This window comes from Podarcis erhardii (genome assembly GCF_964252035.2).
Source record: "Podarcis erhardii genome assembly, chromosome: 2".
NCBI classification, from domain to species: Eukaryota; Metazoa; Chordata; class Lepidosauria; order Squamata; family Lacertidae; genus Podarcis; species Podarcis erhardii.
The window spans coordinates 13158562-13178274 of NC_138498.1; the positions used below are offsets into that span (position 1 = coordinate 13158562).

General features: G+C 46.1%; 1 protein-coding gene across 2 annotated transcripts in view; it reads left to right on the top strand.

Moving 5' to 3' along the window:
- The window catches only part of MAP3K12 (mitogen-activated protein kinase kinase kinase 12), a 118904-nt gene that overhangs the window by 56318 nt on the left and 42873 nt on the right, over window positions 1–19713 (top strand). The window contains exons 1-2 of one of the 2 annotated variants that reach the window (XM_081848929.1): window positions 842–870; window positions 18371–18869. In XM_081848929.1, the coding sequence (XP_081705055.1) occupies window positions 18407–18869 (463 nt within the window). In that variant the 5' untranslated portion in view covers window positions 842–870; window positions 18371–18406. Of the gene's footprint in view, window positions 1–841; window positions 871–18370; window positions 18870–19713 lie in introns of those variants that run through there. The other variant, XM_081848928.1, reaches the window with a different exon arrangement.

Genomic DNA, 19713 nt, shown 5'->3' on the forward strand with positions numbered 1-19713 from the left:
AGCCGCTTCTGACGAACCAGAGCAGCGCACGGAAACGCCGTTTACCTTCCCGCTGGAGCGGTACCTATTTATCTACTTGCACTTTGACGTGCTTTCGAACTGCTAGGTTGGCAGGAGCTGGGACCGAGCAATGGCAGCTCACCCCGTCGCGGGGATTCGAACCGCCGACCTTCTGATCAGCAAGTCCTAGGTTCTGTGGCTTAACCCACAGCGCCACCCGCGTCCCTTTGATAAGGGAGACCTTGCCCTAATGTTCAGGGTTGGACTAGAGGACCTTCAGAAACAACCTAGTGTGGGAGAGGGGAACCTTCCTTTCCACAGGCTTCTCACAGGTTCCTCCAAGCTGTGAATATGCTTGTCTTCACAGTTTCTATTTCCTGCGTCTTCTTTCTCAGCTGCCACCCTCTCCCCTTCTCAGCAGCAGTTTGGGAGCCCTCTGAGATGCAAAAACGCTCTAGCTGGAAGCCTGAATGCAGAGGAATCAGGTTTCATTCTGACCTCTGCTCCAGCACTTTTACAGAAAAGGAAAGTGTGCAGGTGGGTGTCGGAGGAGAAAGAGGCATGCTGTTGTCCTCCCAAGCCCTCTCCCGCCTCAGGCCTGATCCTGGGCACGTAAAAACCCCCTCCGCCAAACACATGGCACCGCTTCACCTTGGCTCCCGCATTCCACTGCGATGACATCAGTAGCCGAGCCACTGAGCTACCTGCAGCAGAGAGGGCCGCCAACGCAGCCCATTGGCTAGAGCATCCTTGTGCGAGGAGGGGAAGGAGGAGAGAGATTAACTCCAGAGGAGACGGGAGGGAGGAAGGAATTGGAAAAGGCAGGCAGGCAGCAAGAGGAGCTCAGACTGCAGCAACGACAGCACATGGGTAGGAGAGAGGGAGCCAGGAGGGAGGGGGGCGGGGTATCTGTGCTTTGGAAGGTAAATAGCTGTCTCCTTTGATTCTGTTAGGGATGGGTGGCAGGAGGCATGTTTATCCCTGGACTCGGAGGACTAAGTTAGATAGGTAGGCATGCAACCTGACCCTGTGCATGCTTGCTCAGGAGAGCTCATTCCCAGGCATGCATGGAATTGTAGCCTTAGATGACAGGGTAGATATCCATGGGTGGGTAGGTAAATTGTGCTTGAAATGGGGATTCTTATAGAGTGCTGAGGACAGCTCTAGAGGATGTGTCCTGGGGCTTTTGAAAGGGTTTGAGGAAGGTGGGTGGGTGCATAGATAGATGGCAGATAAGACAGATAAGACAGAAAAGCAGAAGATGCACTGAAGTTCTCTCCTGTTGGAAAGGAGATAAACAAAAACCACATGGCGCTGTCATGTTCGCTGATGTGAGGGCAGCTGGGATCCACCTGCCCTGGACTGTCTGAAGTTGGAAGAGGTCAAAAGGCAAACGGTTATATAGAAGAGAGAATTTGCAAGGATAAAAGGACAAGTGGCGTTGGCCACAGAGTTGGGAATAACTCAAGTTGCTGGATCGAGGGGACAAAGCACAGGTGAGCAAGATGCTCCTGTTTTTGCAGAAAGATGCACAGAGGGTCAGGACTTGGGGCAGGCTTGTATGGCTTTCCTTTTCCTGCTAGGCATTGCAGGACAGTTTCCTGGTTGCTTTGTTTTGCAATGCTCTGGGATGATGGGAGTTTTGCAGTGGGACTTACTTCTGAATAGCCATGCCTGGGACTGCACTGTTAGGTGCTGAGTTTGCAATTGGGGAGGTGGTGGTCTGAGTTTAATTCAGAGTAGACCCACTGAAATTAATGGACCTAACTTAGTCATGTTCGTTAATATCAGTGGGTCGACTCTGAGTAAAGTCCTGTGGAATACCTCCAGTTTTCATTTGTTTTTGAAGGGAGAGGGAATGGGGAGAAGGGAGAAGGGAGAGGGAATGGTCTCAAGTTTGAGAAAGCTGAATCCATGGGACCTGAGACAGAGCAGAGCTTTCGGCTAAGTCTGGGTGGGTGTTACCAGCCACGGGAAACAGTACAGAGTTTGTTTGAAAAGGGCTTCTGAACACGTTGTCTAGCTCAGAGATGGCAATCGGTTTATATTGTGATATTCCACTTGCTCCATAGTGCTTTTTTAAGAGAATTGAGAGTACCATCAAATATCAGCAACTGGCGGCCCCTGAGCCAAATCTGGCCCCTTGAGTGATGCCATCTATCCTCCATGCTCAATTGTCATGATAATGGGATGGCAGAACAACCTTTAGGTGCATTCAGCACTAGATCCTGGCTCACTATCACCCACTAGCTTGTTATCAGTGGCAGAATTTATTCAGCCCTTTGGCAAAAGCAGCTAGGTCACAGCACTGATCTGGCTCGTCCAACATTCTCCACCCTGGCTGGCAGCATCTCTCTGAGGCCTTGGGCTACTAAGGTCCTTTCTGCCCACATCCTTCAAGTCCTTTTTAACAGGAAATGGCAGGGATTGAACCTGAGGCCTTAGAGATGCAAAGCAGAAACTTTACCACTGAGCCACAGCCTGACCCCGCTAACAGCTGTGCGTTTTGCCTGAACACAAAAATAACTGCTAGAGAGCTGTTTTCTGTGGTTGATCCCACAACTGCGGAACTCCCTGCCTCTGAAAATTCACCAGGTGCTAAGCCTAAGTAACATTTGGATATGTTTGAGTGTAGTTTTTTTTTGGGGGGGGGGATAGAGGTTTTATTCTAATAATATTTTTTATTAATTTTTAGCATACAAAAAATTTTAAGGCATACCACACAAATTTTTAAACATATGTCCTTGTTTGGACTTCCTTCAGCATCTCTGATAGTCTTCCGTCTTGATTATTTCTCCTGCAATTCTTAACTTAATATTGCCTTTACCTTTTCTAACAAATCATTTCTCCCTTTCCATTTTTACAATATTTCTTAAATTACTCCTCACAGAACTTCTTGTAGTCCTACAAACGTAATCTGATCATCACAAATACTTTTCAAATACTCAGTAAATTTAGTCCAGTCTTCGGTAAACCTCTGGTCCCGCCGGTCTCGGATCCTTCCTTTTAGCTTGTCTAATTCTGCGTAGTCCATCAATTTCATCCTCCATTCTTCTAATGTTGGTAGTTCTTCTTACTTCCATTTTTGGGCCAATAATATTCTTGCTGCTGTTACTGCTGTTTGAGCATAGTTTTAAAGGGTCAAGGGATAATCCCGTGTGGGAGCAGGGCTTTCATATTGCTATGTTCAAAATGCATTATTTTTATTTTCTGCCATATGTCCCTGTTGTTTTAAAAAGTTTTTGCTACCACACTGGGAGTGAATAAATACCTTAATGAATTAATGGTGTGTTGTGATGGTGGTCTGGACATATCTGGGCCCAGAATAGCAGTCAGAGAGTTTTGTTTTATGTTGATCTGTTATATCTTGGTTTTTATGCTGTAGACTCCCCGCCCCCATTGTCTGCAATGGAGGAAGAGCTTGTGAATGCAAATAAATAAACAATTCTGCACAAGTGTATTGAGCAAAGGAAATTATGCATCTGTATTATTTCTATCCTAGCCCAAGACCCTCCGTTCTACTAAGTTGGGATGCACAGCTCAGCTTCTTCCTCATTGTGTTCAGTTGGACTAGGTACCCTGGGGTACCTCCAAACTACTTCCCCCCCTCCTTCGCCCAACTTCTTATCCCCCCTGCTCCCTAAGGGCCCACAGCAAGTTACAACAATTAAAACACAACTAGTAACTATGAAAAGGGATGTGGGTGGCGCTGTGGGTTAAACCACAGAGCCTAGGACTTGCCAATCAGAAGGTTGGCAATTCGAATCCCCACGGCGGGGTGAGCTCCCGTTGCTCGATCCCAGCTCCTGCCAACCTAGCAGTTCGAAAGCACGTCAGAGTGCAAGTAGATAAATAGGTACCACTCCAGCGGGAAGGTAAACGGCATTTCCATGTGCTGCTCTGGTTCGCCAGAGGCAGCTTAATAATGCTGGCCACATGACCCGGAAGCTGTATGCCGGCTCCCTCGGCCAATAAATCCAAATGAGCGCCGCAACCCCAGAGTCAGCCACAACTGGATCTAATGGTCAGGGGTCCCTTTACCTTTAGTAACTATGAAAACTGTAAGTGATTGAGTTAGTTAGCAGAGGAGGACCCCAGGTCTGCTATTACTCTTGGGAAGTGAATTTTGGCAGCCTTGGCTTTCCCAGCAGCGAAAGCAGCTCAGAAGGAAACAGGACTGTGGTTCCTGGAGTGCAGAGAAGAGATAAGGACTTTTGGCAACAAGAAGGACTCCTGTTGCCCAAGAGCAGGGCTGGGGAACCTGTGGCCTTCCAGCTGTTATTGTTGCGCCCTAGTCAGTATTCAAGGATGATGTGAATTGGAGTCCAAAAACACCAGGAGGGCCACAGATTGTCCCATTCCTGCTCAAGGGAAGCTAATGAGTTTTAGGGAGTAAAGAGGCAGGCACGCTCAAGGAAAACTCAGTTATCACAGTGACACTTGGGACTCTCTGATTACATTTCCGTCTTTGCTCTTTGCACCCATCAATCCAGTACCCTCACTTCTCTCTCTGCTCTACTCAGCTTTATATTTATTTCTGCCTGCAAGTTGTTAGCCCTCCGTCCACATACGCCTCTCATTGTGCTTCACCTGGGCTGCAGATAGGAAGGTACACTTGATTATAACTTATCTTAAAGACAACTGTAAACAGTTGACATCATTAGTAGGATTGGAATAGCACTTGTAGTTTAATGTTGATTCTGGACATAATGGAAGATGTAAAGGGTTTGGATTATCATAAAAGATGCAGGAGGAACTGATTAATAATTATTATTATAATTATTATAATAGGACCCACATAGGGGAGGATGGAAGTCCAGGAGATTCCTTGGAATCTTGTTTTTATTCTTTATGTTTGGCATATCTCTGTAAAATCTTACGTTGAAAAATCAAATAAATAAATTTACATATAAAAAAGAAGGTACGCTTGAATCCACTGTGAGAAACCCAAAACTCAAGAGAAGGTACAAGTCCTCAAGTGCCCCCCCCCCCATATCCCTGTTGGTAGCAGCTCTACATCTTACCATCCATTCCTTAGGCCTGCCGGAGTTCTCTGCTTTGTCTGCCTCATACACCAAGAGCATAGCTGTCAACTGTCCCTTATTTGGTGGGAAACTCCCTTATCCTAGCGCTGTGTCCCGCTCCTGTCCCTTATTGATGATGTCCCTTAAATTTCCCAGGTTTCAAAGGAAATAGCTCCTCTCCCTCCCTCCCTGCCGGCCAGGGAGGAGGGAGGCACCAACTGTGTTGCTTGGCTGCGTTGCTCACCCACTAAGGAGTCTAAGAACGACTGGGGGGTGGAGCTTGCATGCCTTGTGCCGATCAAATCGGCCGCGTTGCCTGGGGACTCGCCTTTGCTCAGCGCTTCCCAGCGGAGAGGTGATGGTGGTTTTCCTTGCTGCATCCCCTTTGCCGGGTTGCTGCACTGTGGGAACCACCACTTGAGGCTTCGTTTGGCCTCTGGCTGGGCTTTCTGCCTTTGGCTCGGAGGGGCTCAGAAGTTGAGCATACCTGTGCCCGGAAAATCCCTTATTTTGGCTGCTGATCCCTTATTTTTGAGGCTGCTGGTCCCTTATTTTCAAATCTGTAAGTTGACAGCTATCCATCTGTTTCCACCAGGAGTAACCTATGTCGTGCCTCCCAGATGTTGGATGACAGCTCCCATGATCCTTAACCCTTGACCATGGTGGCAGGAGCTGATGGGAGCTGGAGTTCAATAGCACCTTGAAGGCACCATGTTTGCACACACTCATCCTCCCAAATCTTGCAGTCCTGTCTTTGCTTCATCTACATTCCCATTTGTATCTTGTCCGTCTTTCCCCCCCCCAATCCAATCTATCCATCTTTGTTATTAATTCTCTCTGTCGTCTTCATTTGTCAGTGCCTTTTAATCTCTGAGGTCCAGTTGTTTGCAACCACAGCCCCTCCTCCAGTTAAAGACATTCCCCTTTCTTTCCCGAAGACTGAATTCTGCCGTTAAAACCAATATTTGCTTGGTTACCATTCCTGAGAAGGGGGCCATGCTGAAACTAGCTTGCCAAAAGCAATCAAGGTTCCCTAAACTAGAAAAAGTGTGCCTTCCTTCCACCCCAATGCATCCCGCTGATTGCACTGCTGAGAATCGGAATCAAAGCTGGTGTTCTGTAACGCTCTTGCCCACCTCATTTAATAATAATAATAAAAATGAATAAACTTATATGCTTCCCATCTGACTGGGTTGCTCCAGTCTGGGTGGCTCCCAACAAAAAACAGTAAAAACACAGTTTTGCTTCCTTGGTGAGATTCGGGGGAAGCCAAAATCAATTGAGAGAGTAGCCCCATTGTCTGGTGCCGCCCCGATGGCACATGCTTCTACAAATGCCAGCTGCAAGGAGGCTCCCATGGGGCACTGGGCTTCATTTGCATACGCACAGTTTATGAGCCAATCACTAGCCTCACCAGAACTCTACAGGACAGTCACATGGGGGAGGGAGGAGAGAGAGAGAGAGAGAGAGAGAGAGAGAGAGAGAGAGAATATGTGCAGCCGCTCCACCCGTCCTACAAAGCTTGAAGGAAAGAGTGGGTTTTTTCAGGTATTGCCTCTTGGGACAGAACCCAGCCTTCTGTTATTAGTGACGGAAAGCCTGCTTTTCTGTGACTACCCAGGGCAAATATGAGCTAGTTCTCCCTGGTGTTTTGTGCATTGTCAGTAGAATTACGGGAGCTCTTTCTCCCTCGCACATCATTGCCTGGGGTTGCATCTGAGTTCTGTGGATGGTCAGCTGTCACCTGGGTCCCAGTCTATCCCGCTGTGCCACAGTCCTCTTGCATGACCTTGGGCAAGGCATCTAAGACTGGCTGGTCTTCAGTTCCCCCATTATGGTATAATACCCCTGGCCCTGCTTCTCATTACAGAGGAGCGATGAGGATAAATCCTTTAAAGGCTATGAGTCAGTCCAGCTCTAAGGAGATGAAGGGCTGCATAAGCATATTAAAAAGTGAGAGAACCATGTACAGGGAAGGACAATGAAGAGAAGAAAGGAGCCCTAAATATTGCAGTGGGATGGGAAATCTGTGAATACCCACTATGTAATAATCAGTGTATGTGTTGCTTCTGTGTTCGAGCAGTTAAAAAGCTGGGCTATAGTCCAGCCAAAGTTAAGCAATTTTCAGTTATTCTAGTGGTGGAGTTAAGAGCATACAATATGGAGAAAATAATACATACCAACCTTTGAAGGTTGCTGTAAGACTCTGAAGGCAATGCAAGAGGAACAGTCACTAAAGCTCTAAATTAATGTGGTTTTTGTTGTCAATATTATTAGGTGTTATTTACTGAAATTATAAGATCTTAAAAAGTCTTGGCTTTGGGTGGATTTGCCTGTTATGATTAGATAAGAATGCCCTTAAAACGAGTAAAAATGTCAGCATTCTTAGATAACTCCATTCTCTACAGAGCTGAGAATGACTTAAAAGTTTAGCATAGTTATACACCAACAGACGTTGACCTAATAGGCCAGGAGATAAGTTTATTAGGCCAACGTCTGTAGGTGTATAAATATGCCAGTTTTTGAGGTAGACAGAAGTGTCGTCTTCCAGAAATAGTTGCCAGAGAAACCAGTTGTGCTATTTCTGTTACTGTAGCTGTATTGAAAATATATTCTTTGTATTCCCTTCTGGCTGCTGAAAAGTTCTGTGTGGCCTAGAAATGTCCACAGTGCACCTACAGAAATTGATCTTGTTCTTTTCAATCACCTTGCTTTCTTTCAGCTTTCTCTATAGCTGAAAACGAGTCCCTTTCTTGCTAAGTAAGAATTCTATGTGACCCAAAAGTTCTCAGTGATTAATTCCATGTTGGCCAATTTCTTTTCTTTTCTTTTTCTTCTTTCTTCTTTTGTTCATTTTGATCTTCTTGCTACTGCTGTCTTGGTTAGGTGGGGAAGAGTTCAGTGTAGCTCAAAAGATTGCAGAATACGGCAACTGCAAAAGTGGGGGAAATGATGTCACCTTGCTTGCACACACCCCTTAATCTATAAACATAATGGATAATCTGTGGCTAAGATACCACTTGGAAAGAAGAACTGGGCAAGGCTGGGATTAGAAGGATAAAAATGACAATTTGTCTCCTGCTCTTGTGACCTAGTCTCCATCCCACGATCTGTATTTGTTGTCTGAGCTGCTTATTTTTAGGCTTAAGCCTTGGGTCTTTGTCCAACCCAGCATTCCCCAACCCAGTGCCCTCTAGACGTTTTGGACTACAATTCCCATCATCCCCTGCTGGCTAGGACTAATGGGAGTCATAGTCTAACAACACCTGAAAGATGCCAGGCTGAGGGCGGTTGGTATAGCCTATCTTTAATGCCCAACCCAAGTTTCAGCTTTATATTGTCTCAAACACAGAGTCTGGACTTCAGGAAGTTAAGCACAAATGCATGCACACATATGCAGTTTTTCAAGGCCATGGCTTCCATGGACCTGATACATGGCACTTTGTTCTGAGGTGTAGACTTTGTGTGTTTATCGGTGATTAGAAAAGAGCTTTCCCTTTCAAAAATGTATAAAAATGTGTCAAGAAATTGTTGGAGATGCGGAGACTCAGGAACTTTCTACCATATGTGGTGGATATGTAGGAAAATACAGGTATTCTGGGAGAGTATCCATGCAGAACTGCAAAAAATGCTAAAGATCTCTTTCAATAAAAAACCAGAGGCCTACCTCCTGGGAATAACAGATTTGGATATTCCGCAAAAGAGGAAGGGTATCGTTATATTCGACGGCAGCAGCAAGAGTTCTGATTGCGGCAAAATGGAAGAGTGATGAAATCCCCTCTATGCAAGATTGGATCCAAAAGCTAACAGAATATGCCAAATTAGATGGTCTATCAGGAAAAATAAAGAATAAATCAAAACAGGAATTTGTTTCAAAATGGGAGGTTTTCAAAGAATATCTGAAAAATAAATATAGTAGTTTAAATTCTGTTGCAGCATTCGAGGAACTTCAGTAATAGTTGCAAGGTAGATATATGAAATTAGATATATTAAGAATAAGTTTAATTATGATAAAAGTGTGTATTGGCAATAAGTAACATGAAATCGAAATACGGAATAGACGGGAGGTTGGGTCTTTAGTGTTAAGACCAATATATGTTATATTGTTTGCTAAGAAAATTATGTGTCTATAGTTATTCCCATGTGTAATTTGGTATTTGTGTTTTTTTTTTCTTTTTTCTTGTTGTATCAATAAAAAAATCTTAGAAAAAAAGAAAAGAGCTTTCCAGGCATATTCAGGTGAAAATGAAGGACAAGCGGAGTCACTAGACTGGTTGGGATACGCCAATGCCATTGTATCACCTAGTGACGTGGAATTGGCCCATGAAAAGGTTTCCCTTTAGTAATGGCTTTGAGTCCTCTGCCAGATGGCAGTTCTGCTCAGAGAGCAGCCCAGATAAAAGAGGAGGACAGGTTCCAGGAACTGGAGGCTTCCCACAGCAGTCCTGGTGCCCCGCTGCTAGGGTAATGTAATCTATTTTGGTGCTCCCACGTTGGACGGGGCAAAATGATTCAAGCATGCAGGTTCCACAGAATTCTTCAGCTCAGAGGATGGAAAGGGAATGCTCCGCATTCACTTAGCTAAGTGCTGTTTTGGTGTACATGCCCTCTTCTCCTGTCATGGCTGCCACCACGGAGTGAATTCAAACAGTGCTCAAAAACCTAAAAATACCAGGAGCGCTTCTGATATTAATCATCTCTATTTGTACGTTCAAGGCAGGAGTAAGGAAGAGAGCGGGAAATAACCAATTGCAGTGACGTGTCTTCGCCGTTTCTGAAGCACCTCTTCAGATCTGGATAAATACAGGTTTCTGACTTTCCACATGTGGTTGGCAGGATGCAAATTTAAAAACCTGTGCATGCACTAAGGACACCCTCTGCTTGCTCCTTTAAGTTGTGGATAGGAAGGGGGTGTGTTTCAGAAGCAAGCAACCCCAATAGCCAACTCATGAGAGAATACACAAACGACAAAGGAGGCAGATGGTGGATGAATTCAGCACCATGGAGAGAGCTTGGGCCACAGAGAATGCTGTGAATCAAGGGCATAGCGCTACCTGCATGACAAATTTAATAAACCAGTTCCAAGTGACTCCCAACAGAAACATTTGGGAGACTGTAAATATCTGGGGCACCAGTCAGAGAGGGAAGAGGTTTTAGCCCCACCCCCACCTCACCCTATCTTTCAGTTCACTTGTAATTATGGGAGCATTTTTAAGTTTAATATTGGGATAAATATGCCTATGATGATGATTTCTCAGATGCAAACTCAACAAACTGAATGGCTATTATTACACTTTTAAAAAATGGGCCTGTATACTGAGAGTATGCGTGCCAAAGGCCCAAACTCTTCTGTTTTAAATATGAAAGAAAGGTGACTGGCATATAACCATATGTATGTGATTGCAACATATTTTTACAAACCTGCCTCCCCACCCCCCAAAAAACCCCACTTGAAAGGTTTATAAACTATCCAATACTGGTCTTATTCAGAGAAGACCCACTGAAATTAATAGACATGATGAACTTAGGTTGATTAATTTTCCTTTGAGTAAAACGTTTTTGGAGACCACTCTGAATTTTGAGTATAGTCAACGCTGGGCTCTTGAAACCTTTCTAACAATGCTGCTATGCTCATCCCTGAAAAGAGAATCCTTAGGATTTTTGTTCTTCAAAGAGATGGAGAGTGATCCCACAGGAGCAGGCTTTGTGCCTGCTGCTTTAAACTCGACCACATGGCAGCTTGCTTGGTGCAGGAAGCCACTGATCAGGAACAATGTGCTGTGTGCAGACCGGTGCATGCAAACCTTTCTCGGGCAGGTGTCCAAGCTCCTCTCATCCCGAAACCCTGCATAGGCAGGCAGGCAGGCAGGCAGGCAGGCAGGCAGGCAGGCAGGCATTTTTCTATTTATTTATTCCATAGAATTATAGCCTGCTTCGCAGCTCACATTCATACAAATGGATGCATTAAAAACAACACAATAACAAGCAAACAAAAGAGTTGGTTATCCATTCATTCATTTATTAACAAGCAAACAAAAGAGTTTAGTTAGAGCAAGATCAAGTGTCGACTGAAAATATTAATAGATGCTCTGCTGACAGACGTCATCTGGATCATTACTGTGGTGGTGCTCTTGTTGTTGTTGTCACCACCTCCTGCCTCTGTCTTGCCCTTTCTTGCAGGGCAATTAAGGACACAACTAGAGCCTTGGCGGATCAGGCCAAAGGCCCATCTAAGTCAGCATCCTATAGAAAGGCCATAAGCAGGACATGAGTACAGCATGTCCTGTGGTTTCTGGCAACTGGTATTCAGGGGTATCCTGCCTCTTGGTGGCAGATGGCACCGTGACAAGAAAGAGGGCAGTCCTGTTGGACCTGAAGCTGCCACCTTTGTTCTCTTCCCTTTGCTCCTTAAATCACCAAACAGCCCTTCCGCAATCCTCCTTGCCACTTGGCGAGCACATGATGGCAGCAAGTGGAGCCAAACGATCTTCTCCAGCCTGCAGTTGAGAAGGGACAGAGAGATCCTCCTTGGTTGTATGGTGGGGGTTTTTTGGGGGGGGGTGTTTCCAAAGCTCAGTACAGCTGTGTGCATGTGCTGCCAAGACCATATAACACCAGTCTTGAAAGACCTACATTGGCTCCCTGGACGTTTCCGAGCACAATTCAAAGTGTTGGTGCTGACCTTTAAAGCCCTAAACAGCCTCAGCCCGGTATACCTAAAGGAGCGTCTCCACTCTCATCGTTCCTCCCAGACACTGAGGTCCAGCTCCAAGGGCCCTTTGGCGGTTCCCTCCCTGCAATAAGTGAGGCTACAGGGAACCAGGCAGAGGGCCTTCTCAGTGGTGGCGCCCGCCCTGTGGAACGCCCTCCCATCAGATATCAAGGAAATAAGCAAGTATCTGAATTTTAGAAGACATCTGAAGGCAGCCCTGTATAGGGAAGTTTTTCATGTTTGATGTTTTATTGTTTTTAATACAGTGGTACCTCGGGTTACATGCACTTCAGGTTACAGACGCTTCAGGTTACAGACTCTGCTAACCCAGAAATAGTACCTCGGGTTAAGAACTTTGCTTCAGGATGAGAACAGAAATCGCATGGCGGCGGTACAGCAGCAGTGGGAGGCCCCATTAGTTAAAGTGTCACCTCAGGTTAAGAACAGTTTCAGGTTAAGAACGGACCTCCAGAACAAATTATGTTATTAACCCGAGGTACCACTGTATTCTGTTTGAAGCTGCCCAAAGTGGCTGGGGAAACCCAGCCAGGTGGGCGGGCTAGAAATAATAAATGATGATGATGATGATGCAAAAATCACAATGTGGGAAAAACCATGAAGCCAGCCAATGCCTCTACGTGGCTCCATCCTTATTTCAGACATTGTGATATATTGGCATCAGTATGTCGCAGTGTTTAGCTGGTGATATATCGCAATGTTGAAAACCAGATATTGCCCAGCCCCAGTTGCAACCGACAGCATGCCGTTGCAGTGGGACATCTACTGCATCTGGATGTTATTGGGCCATGACTTGAATATCAGCAATCCAGGCTGAAGATCTGATGTCTGACATCATCAGGAGGGCCATATGGTCCCCATCCTTGGTTGAGAGCATGAGTTATGAGCTCAATTTGCAGCTCAGCCATGAACTCACCAGATGGGCTCGCACATTCTCTGCCACATGGGGAGAATAAATGCTGACCTTCCTTTCTGAACATGTGCTCTTTCCTCCTGTATTGTAATACAAACCAAGGTGCTTGTTGTAAGCATTGCTGAGATGATCTGCACAAAAGGGTCAATACAAATGCTAAAGTTTATTCAAATCTTACAAATTTAAGAATTTCAAATCTTGCAAATCAGAATCAGTGAAGGCGGTGAAGGTCCTGTGTAAGTGCCTGGAGGCGGTTGGAGGATGGATGGTGGCTAATGGATCGAGGTTGAATCCTGACAAGACAGAAGTACTGTTCTTGGGGGACAGGGGGAGGGCTGGTGTGGAGTACTCCCTGGTCCTGAATGGGGTAACTGTGCCCCTGAAGGACCAGGTGCGCAGCCTGGGAGTCATTTTGGACTCACAGCTGTCCATGGAGGCACAGGTCAATTCTGTGTCCAGGGCGGCTATTTATCAGCTCCATCTGGTATGCAGGCTGAGACCCTACCTGCCCGCAGACTGCCTCTCCAGAGTGGTGCGTGCACTAGTTATCTCCCACTTGGACTACTGCAATGCGCTCTACGTGGGTGACCCGGAAACTACAACTAATCCAGAATGCGGCAGCAAGACTGGTGATTGGGGGCGGCCGCCGAGACCGCATAACACCAGTCTTGAAAGACCTACATTGGCTCCCAGTAAGTTTCTGAGCACAACTCAAAGTGTTGGTGTTGATCTTTAAACCCCTAAACGGCCTCGGCCCAGTATACCTGAAGGAGCGTCTCCACCCCCATTGTTCTGCCCGGACGCTGAGGTCCAGCGCCGAGGGCCTTCTGGCAGTTCCCTCATTGCGAGAAGCAAAGCTACAGGGAACCAGGCAGAGGGCCTTCTCGGTAGTGGCGCCTGCCCTGTGGAACGCCCTCCCATTAGATGTCAAAGAGACAAACAACTACCTGACATTCAGAAAACATCTTAAGGCAGCCCTGTTCAGGGAAGTTTTTAATGTGTGACATCTTAGTGTATTTTTGGTCTTGTGGAAGCCGCCCAGAGTGGCTGGGGAAATCTAGCCAGATGGGCGGGGTAGAAATAAATAATAATAATAATAATAATAATAATAATAATAATAATAATAATAATTATATCTTACAAATCTTATGATAAATGTTTGATCTTGGGGTTTAGGGAATGATATTCATGGCTGGTCATCTAGCTTTGCACATATACATGTACAGCTGTGCAAGGAGGAGGCAGGATGTGATACATTTAGAAGATTTTTATTGTGATTAATGTAGCACCATCATTAAATGCTTTTCTCTGGCACACGCACACACACGATCCTTTGAGTTCCTTAGCTTTTCAACAGCCTAGTTCTTCTTTTTCTTCTGAAAAGGACCAAGATATAATGCATCTAGGTGGGGTTCCCCCCCCAAGTGAAAGATTTTTTCCCCTTGAAAAATAATGGCAATTGACAGCCTTGGGATATGAGAAGAACTGATTGCTTTGGGGCCCCATCTAAGGCTAGAATCAGATGTAGAATTTCCTTTGCACACCATAAAACCCTGGCCTTGATCTCCCAGAAGAAGGAAGCCAGCAAAACCACCTCTCCACAGGCTCTCAACATGCTGTCTCGGCACACAGATGTTTCCATCAAAAGACTGCTTCCCGCTGTCTTTTTTTTAATTTTATTTAAACAAAACCCTCCCCCACCTCCATCACTTCTGATGGACTTTGAATTCTTTTCATCTGACATATGCCTGTCATCTTCTGTTTCCCGTTTAATATAAAAAATCCAAAACTTGTTTGTTCTACCTTTGGTTTCTTCATCCTATCAAGGCCATATCTGCAACGGAGGCTTCTCTGCCAGGGCTAATAGCAAGAAGAATTCTTTTTTAAAAAAACAACACAAAGAACCCTGCCTCTATGCCTTAGTTCTGATCCGATAAGGTCTCACAAGGGCTGTTATTTACAGTATTAGAAAGATTCACCAAATATTGTGTGGTACATTCAGCATCCTGTCTAGTTTGGCCCTCTTGCTTGCAATTAATTTTAAATATTAACATTTCTCCTACTGGGAATATTAGGAACAAGGTGATAAATAAATGGGTAGCCATTTTTGAAAAGGCAGCCTGCCTAAAGCATGCCAATTTTTTATTTTATATGTTTACATGCTACCTTTCCACATGATAGTCTGAAAGGTGGGTAACATAAATATATAAAATACCATTCAGATTTTTAAAAAACAAAAAAACAACAACCCATCATACTAAGGGTTGAAGCAAACGCTTTTCCTACACAGAGTAGACCTACTGAAGTTATTGGACATAGCTAACATAGTTGGCTACAACCCTAAAAGTGTAAGTCTATTCAGAAATAGGTCCCATGCAGTTCCACTGGGCTTATTCCTAGGTAAACAGATAGAGGATTGCAGCCTTAAACACATAAAAATAACTCAAAGCTGAACATTTGATCAACTGAATTGCAAAGGTGGTTTTTGTGTGTGTGTGTGTGTGTGTGTGCATGTGTGTGTGTCCGTCCATTCCTGCAGCTGAGAGATGCCCTGCGAGTTCTTCTTTTATTCTTTTATCCGTCTTCGCTTTCTGATGCTAAACTTCTTTTTCTTGCTCACTGCTCTGATCGCGTAATCCCCTTGGCACTTTTAAGACTGTCTTTGTTGGTTTCGCCATGCACTATATTAACATGAAAGCTTCTTAGCATCCTTTTTAAAGGCCTTGTGTCCTTTTCCTTCTGGCTTTCCATTAAGCATCCCATTTCTTCCAGGCCAGCAATTCCATCTCCTTAATCAGTCCATTTGTTTGGGGCTCCCATACATGCCTTGTAGCTTTTACCCAGGCCACCCTGCTCATCCTCAGGCCTGCTTTTACTCCCTCTCTCTCTCTCCAATCTCCTTTGGTAAGGTTTCTTTTACATTGTCCATATGCAAGTCCCTTTTTGAGATCTGCCTTTATTACACTGCTTCCGGGGAACCAATTTTAGAAGAAAGCCTCTGAACTGTTTTCCTAGCAGCCATTTTTAACTTGTGTTATGCTGCAGCCGCTTTGCATTTAACTGCTGCAGAAATCAGCTAGGGCCTGTACCAAAGGACTTTCAGGCTCCTTTAGATGGACTGGAGAAGGTTAGGGAACATCGCGGCATATTGCAAGGGGCTCCTTAAGCAGAGTGGGAAGACGAATGCCTTTGAGCTACAGAAAGAGCAGCTAGAAGTACCAAGTTCCTCCTGGTCACAACAAAGGGAACCTGCAGCTACAGTTCTGCAATTTTTAATTAAGCCATTTTGTCCATGCCATCACAAACAACCCCCCGGACCAGCCCACCCCCCCGGATGGAGACCCAGGAAAGTCACCACTGCCCGTCAAAGTAGTAGTGTTGTCTAGTTCAATGGCTAGTTCATTGTTGTTGTTTAGTCGTGTCCGACTCTTTGTGACCCCATGGACCAGAGCACGCCAGGCACCCCTGTCTTCCACTGCCTCCCGCAGTTTGGTCAAACTCATGCTGGTAGCTTCGAGAACACTGTCCAACCATCTCGTCCTCTGTCGTCCCCTTCTCCTTGTGCCCTCCATCTTTCCCAACATCAGGGTCTTTTCCAGGGAGTCTTCTCTTCTCATGAGGTGGCCAAAGTATTGGAGTCTCAGCTTCAGGATCTGTCCTTCCAGTGAGCACTCAGGGCTGATTTCCTTCAGAATGGATAGGTGTGATCTTCTTGCAGTCCATGGGACTCTCAAGAGTCTCCTCCAGCACCATAATTCAAAAGCAGCAGTTCTTCGGCGATCAGCCTTCTTTATGGTCCAGCTAGTTCATTAGTGTTGCTTTAAATTGGGGAAAGGGACCGGGCTAAATGAATGACTCAAATAGTGGCTTAGGAATGAGACTTAACAGGAAAGAGTGTTGACTGGCTTATAGCCTAGGATCTAGTATCAAACAATATGCAAACTCATACAATACCAGGGGCTGGTTCTTTGAGCAAAAAGAGACACATTTGAAGCATTTCTGCTGGGGTTGATGGGGGAAGAAATTGCAAGAGCAGACCAAAGACTATTTCTGTATTCCACAGTTGCGGCAAGAACTTTATTAGCCCAAAAGTGGAAATTGCAGGAAATACCAACGATTGCGGAGTGGCAGGTGAAAATGATGGACTATGCAGAATTGGCAAAACTGACTTGCAGGGTCAGGAATCAGGAGGACATAAAATTCCAGAGAGACTGGAGTAAATTTATTGATTGCATTAATAATCATTGTAAAAGTTTGAAGACACTAGCAGGACGGAAATAATTCCCAAGACATGGACTTTACAGTTTAAGTTACAAATATGAGATATAGATTGGGAATAGAAAGCTTGTTGAAGGGGGGAAGGAAGTCTTAAGCTCAGAAGAGCATGGAAAGATTGGATTGGTGGTGTAAATTGAAATTATTGTTTGATGAGAAAATGAATAAAAATAATATTTTAAAAAGCGTACATCTGGAAATAAAGGGGAGGGAATCACAACAGAAATGTATTGGACGGGAGAAGGATGCAGCAATCCACACATGCGGCAATTCTTCACTCACAATCACCTCCTGTTGGGGTTGAAATACAGTAGTACCTCAGGTTACAGACGCTTCAGGTTACGGACTCCGCTAACCCAGAAATAGTACCTTAGGTTAAGAACTTTTCTTCAGGATGAGAACAGAAATTGTGCTCCGGCGGCGCGGCGGCAGCGGGAGGCCCCATTAGCTACAGTGGTGCTTCAGGTTAAGAAAAGTTTCAGGTTAAAAACAGACCACCGGAACGAATTAAGTACTTAACTCGAGGTACCACTGTACATGCACTTGTAAGTCACGTGCAGTTTTGCTCCTTGAACTGTTCCCTGCAGGCGGTTCTGCAGCAGTCGAATGAAAAGGGACTTCTGCGATGGGCAGCAACCGGGCAGGATTATGGGATATAAGATGTAACTAACTCTATGATCCAATTCCCTTTTGATATCCAGGCTCAGAATAAAGTTATTAATACAGTGGTACCTCAGGTTACATACTCTTCAGGTTACAGATGCTTCAGGTTACAGACTCTGCTAACCCAGAAATAGTACCTCAGGTTAAGAACTTTGCTTCAGGATGAGAACAGAAATTGTGCTCCGGTGGCATGGCGGCAGCAGAAGGCCCCATTAGCTACAGTGGTCTTCAGGTTAAGAACCGTTTCAGGTTAAGAACGGACCACCGGAACGAATTAAGTACTTAACCTGAGGTACCACTGTATGTCAAAACGTTGCTCTTCAAATCTGACAAACTCAGTAATGCTAAGGTAAAGGGTCCCCTGACCATTAGATCCAGTCGTGACCGACTCCGGGGTTGCGGCGCTCATCTCGCTTTATTGGCTGAGGGAGCCGGCATACAGCTTCCGGGTCATGTGGCCAGCATGACCAAGCCACTTCTGGCGAATCAGAGCAGCGCATGGAAACACCATTTACCTTCCTGCTGGAGCGGTACCTATTTATCTACTTGCACTTTGACGTGCTTTCAAACTGCTAGGTTGGCAGGAGCAGGGACTGAGCAATGGGAGCTCACCCCGTTGCGGCGATTTGAACCGCCGACCTTCTGATCAGCAAGTCCTAGGCTCTGTGGTTTAACCCACAGCGCCACCCGCGTCCCACCTCAGTAATGCTATTGGTAGTCTTATTCACCATGCTTTCTTTTTGTCTCTATCTCTTTCCCACTTAGGGACTAGCTGGACCTTACCTCAAGCTAGACGCCGTCATGGCCTGCCTCCACGAGACTCGCACACCTTCTCCATCCTTTGGCAGTTTCAACACCATCTTGACGGAGAGCTCCCTCCGCAAGCTGGACCCCGACGCCTCGGACTGCACCCCTGAGAAGGACCTGACGCCCACCCAGTGTGTGTTGAGGGATGTGCTGCCCATTGACGGGGGTGGAGGCGGGGGCAGTGGGCACAGCCCCAGTCCAAGCGAGGAGGCACACGACCAGTTTGCCAACAGCGTGTTGCAGCTCCACGAGAACGAAGCTGGTGGGGGAGGCGGGGCTGGGGCAGGGGCCGGCCCCGGGAACCCCGAGGTGCGGCCTACCCGTTACCACGCCGACCAAGTACGGATCCACTGCCACACAGGGAGCGGCTTCCTGGAAGGCCTGTTTGGTTGCCTCAAGCCTGTCTGGACCATGATTGGCAAGGCGTATTCCACTGAACACAAACAGCAACAGGAAGGTGAGGAGACAGTGGTGGGCATTAAAGGAATCTTAGTGTGATAGGAACAACAATGGAAGGGGGCAGAGTACGTCCTTTGTGTGCAAGAAAGTCCTGGATTTGATCACCTATTTTTTATTATTATTTAAACATATTACCGTATTTTTCGCTCTATAGGATGCACCCGACCTTAGGATGCACCTTGTTTTAGAAGGAGAGAGCAAGAAAAAATAAATTCTCCCCCTCTCTGCGCAGCACCCTTTCAGCGAAGTGGCAGGAGAAACGGAGCCCCTTCCATTTCTCCTGCCGCTTCGCTGAAGGGGCGCTGCGCAGAGAGGGGGAGAATTTTTTTTTCTTGTTCTCCCCCTCTAAAACAAGATGCGTTCAGTGAAGGCAACCCGAAGCCTCCAAAGCGCGGCGGGAGTTCCCACTGCGCTCCGGAGGCTTTGGGTTCCTTTCGACCTGCTCTTTTCCCCAAAGAGCAGGTCAGGGAGCAGCGGAAAGGCTGCAAGCTTGTGGTGCTGGCGGTGGAAGCCCGGGTCCCCCCCCCCCCAGCCCCAGGGACCACACATTCGCTCCATAAGACACACAGACATTTCCCCTTAGATTTTAAGAGGGAAAAAGTGTGTCTTATGGAGCAAAAAATACAGTACTTTTTATTTTCTTACACCAGGGGTCTCCAAGCTTTCCTTGCCTCAGGCCAGTGTCTCCAGCGACAATTGCGCGGCGGGCCGGAGGACAGGGGAGCACGCCCACATACGCTATTTCCAGTGCACATCCGAATTGGAGGAGGCCTGTGCCCATGCGCACAAGATATTTCTGGTGCTCCTCCAACCTGGAAGTGGGTCCTCATGCTGCACCGTGC